Here is a 3,255-nt window from a genome sequence, read left to right as displayed (position 1 = left end):
ATTTATCCAGAAATTATGATTTCTCCTTAATATTTATTGCTCCAATAAAACTATCTTATAAATTCCATGAACAATGATTTTTTGGTCTCATTTAAAATATGGAACTACCAACTTTTGACCATTGATTGAAATAATTAAAAAAAATTACCTTAAACCTTCAATCCCATGCAAAATGGTGGCAGCCAACAAACATTCCAATGCCCCTTTACAAATTCCAATGCCAACAATAGTTTTAAATGCCAAATTTGTATTAAAACTTAATGCTCGCCTTGAACAATTTTGGCTCCATCTTCAAACACCTTTTTCATAACATCCAAAAATACATTCAACTATTTTGGTGCCTTAATTTAAGCCCCCTCCATTTGTAGCTTCACCTCAACATGTCTTCTCACGCTGGTCTATTCACTTCCAATTTGCACATCCCCACACAAACTATTTCATGACACAAGAGATCATGAAGATGTTCTAATACCATGTTAAAAAATAGTAGAACAACAAACCATAAATTGTAAAGAAATTATATCATGATTACATAGTAAATAAAAATAATATTTAATATAATATTAAAATAAATTATTAATACAATACAATGACTTTTTAAAGCCTCATTTTTCTTGTGCAAAACGTAAAAAAAAACTAACTTAAGAAAAAAAACTTCCCAACCAACCACACTACAAACTAATTTATTACATTGTGTCTATCCTTTTCATAAAGGAAGATCTCATTGTAATAGTATTCTTAGATTGGACTATCAGTTCAGCTTTTACTTTAACTTTTGTTTGGCATTACCTTGTTCTGCCTAGCAATCTAATACACAATCATTTAGGTGTTAAAAGGAAGCATACTGGGGAGTTATGAGTGCTTACAAGAGAATAGACATAAGACATCCTCTAGTGGAGCAGAAGAATATCAGCGGACAACTACATCCTCCAGATCCAATTTGTACAGAGGTGGATACCTGCTCCTCACATAGGCCTTGATGGACTCCACGAACCGGCGGACATGCACCGTATTAGTATTACGGTCATATGATTTCAGTGAACCTGATTTGTACTTTGCCATGTAACAAGCAAACTTGAAGAGCTTTATGGCCTCCTTGCTGCTACAGTACTCAACATCAACAGATGTAGTATCGAAATGATTGGCTATTAACGACTTATTATGCTCCTCCTTTCCACAAATAGACGCGAATGTGAAGAGCTTTATATCGTCCTCCCTCCTGCAATCATCATCATCATCACATACAACAGAAATATCATGGGTTATTAGCGACTCCTGCGATGCAACTCGACCAGCTTTTAACGAGCATATTTGAGTAGTGTTGTCGAAGATCCACTCTATGTAAACTGAGTCACATTTAGATTCACATTTGAACAGAAAGGGGCCAACTTTGGGCCAAATCTCATGTACCGAACGGTTAGCCTGTTGTTCAGAGTCAACAGAGGGAGCTTTCTTACCTCCAGGAAGAAGAGCACGTATACAACTCTGGTCAGCCATGATTACAAGGTCAGCCGAGGATTCACACTCAGTTGAGTTTCCAAGGTGGGCTTTTGCATCTCCACCAACAAGCACACGTATTCGGTCCCTGCCAGCTAAGGATTCACAGTGAGCCAAGGATTCAGAGTCAGCTTTTGCACCTGCAACTAAGAGCACGCATATTTTACCACTCACAATCTTTGATTGCAAGTCGTTACTAGGCTTCAAATTCTCCACCCAGTTCCCCCAGCAATACGCCCGCCTCCTCATTGCCAAAGGCAGAGGGTCACACAGCAACTGCACTGATCTGCACAAGAATGTATTGATAAAGCCATCGATATACAGCCTCACTTTTGTGCTGAACCCCATAACCACCACTGTAAAGGTCAGCAATGCAGGAATGAGCCAATGAATATGCTTTTGAGTCTTCAGGAACAGACCCACGAAGTTTAAAATCGTCATCAACTTATCCTCCGACAACAATAAGTTGACAGGCAGGAAGTAATCGTGGTCCAGACGAATAATCGAGCGGTTATCCAGTATCACTGAAATGAGCACTTCTTCAAACTTCATAATATCGCCTGTGACCACTTCTTCCCATATTTCTTTATGGTTTTTCACAAAAACTGTCTTTGAAGCCATTTTCTCAATGTACTTGATAGTTTCCCACATTTTATCTGTGATGCAATATGCAGGCCCATCCTTCATTAACATCTTGTTGCCTTCCATTCGCTTCAGTACAAACTTCTTGCCCAGGTAGACCAGTGAGACTGTCTCATCAATTTGAGATTTCCCTTCTTTCTTAGATTCCTGAGCATCCTTCTGATTTCTCAGCTTCGACACATCTCCCGCTGTGGTGGCATGAGAGATCACTTTTTTGAAGACTCGGCCTTCGAATTCCCCAAGCTGTTTGTAATCTGTGTAAGGGAAACAGAAGCAGTGGAGCAAGTAGGCAAGGGTGCAATGTATGACCGCCCAAAGAGGCGTCGTCTTCATGATGAGAAGAAGTCCAAGGCTAAGTTGCAATGGAAGTAACACGCTGTTTACAACCTCCTTCAAATCTGCCATAGTTTCTACACCAGTGAACCACAATGATAAGCCTCCCATTTTCTAAGCAATTCTATTCTCCTTCTCTTCTAATATTTTCCTACTTGCACCGGAAAGAAAAAGTGTTCTATAATGATATTCCTTTAATCTTGTCCCATAAGAACTTGGAGCCACATGATACGGGCAGACTGGGTCAGTTTTTTCTTTTCTCCTTCCACTAAATACAATGGTGGAGGAGCCATTAGAGTGATTTGATTGCTCTTTATTCTTCTTTCATTTTCTGCCTTTTGTTAATTTCTGACCAATTTTTATTCTCCATGGCGAGGATAACAGCTGCTTGGTGTTTTAGAATAAAAAAACCATCTTGTACAACGAGCGGTCCTGGTGTGCTTAAATATTTTTAACTTTCTTTTATTTTCCTTACAATATTGTTATGTGAGGGCGTAAAATGTTGTTATACACACATTGCATATTATTCGTTTACGTTATTTTGGCCCACAGAAAACTTTTAAAAGCAGGAGAATTGTTAAATTCCTATTTTTTAATTAACTAATAAATACTGTCAAAAGTGTATATTTTAATTAATTATTAATTGTTTGAGATAATGACAAAGTATTTGGTTGAACTTGATGTAATGATGGGAGGTGGTCAAGTGGGATAAATAATGAGATTTGAAGTTGAGCTTATATTTCATTTTTCAATTTTGATTTACTAAAGTTGAGTTTCTCACAA

The 3,255-nt window shown here is 37.8% G+C and overlaps 1 protein-coding gene across 1 annotated transcript; it reads right to left on the bottom strand.

Annotated features, from left to right (window-relative positions):
- Positions 1-536: 536 nt before the first annotated feature.
- LOC131876390 (uncharacterized) lies at positions 537-2,702 on the bottom strand. The gene is made up of 2 exons (XM_059221616.1): positions 1,458-2,702; positions 537-1,219 (listed from the first exon to the last, which is right to left on the bottom strand). The coding sequence occupies exons 1-2, from the start codon at positions 2,581-2,583 to the stop codon at positions 1,203-1,205; spliced, it is 1,143 nt and encodes a 380-aa protein (XP_059077599.1). The 5' UTR covers positions 2,584-2,702; the 3' UTR covers positions 537-1,202.
- Positions 2,703-3,255: the final 553 nt, after the last annotated feature.

This window comes from Cryptomeria japonica, chromosome 1, assembly GCF_030272615.1.
Source record: "Cryptomeria japonica chromosome 1, Sugi_1.0, whole genome shotgun sequence".
Classification (NCBI taxonomy): Eukaryota; Viridiplantae; Streptophyta; class Pinopsida; order Cupressales; family Cupressaceae; genus Cryptomeria; species Cryptomeria japonica.
This window is presented reverse-complemented; position numbering and strand designations above follow the sequence as displayed.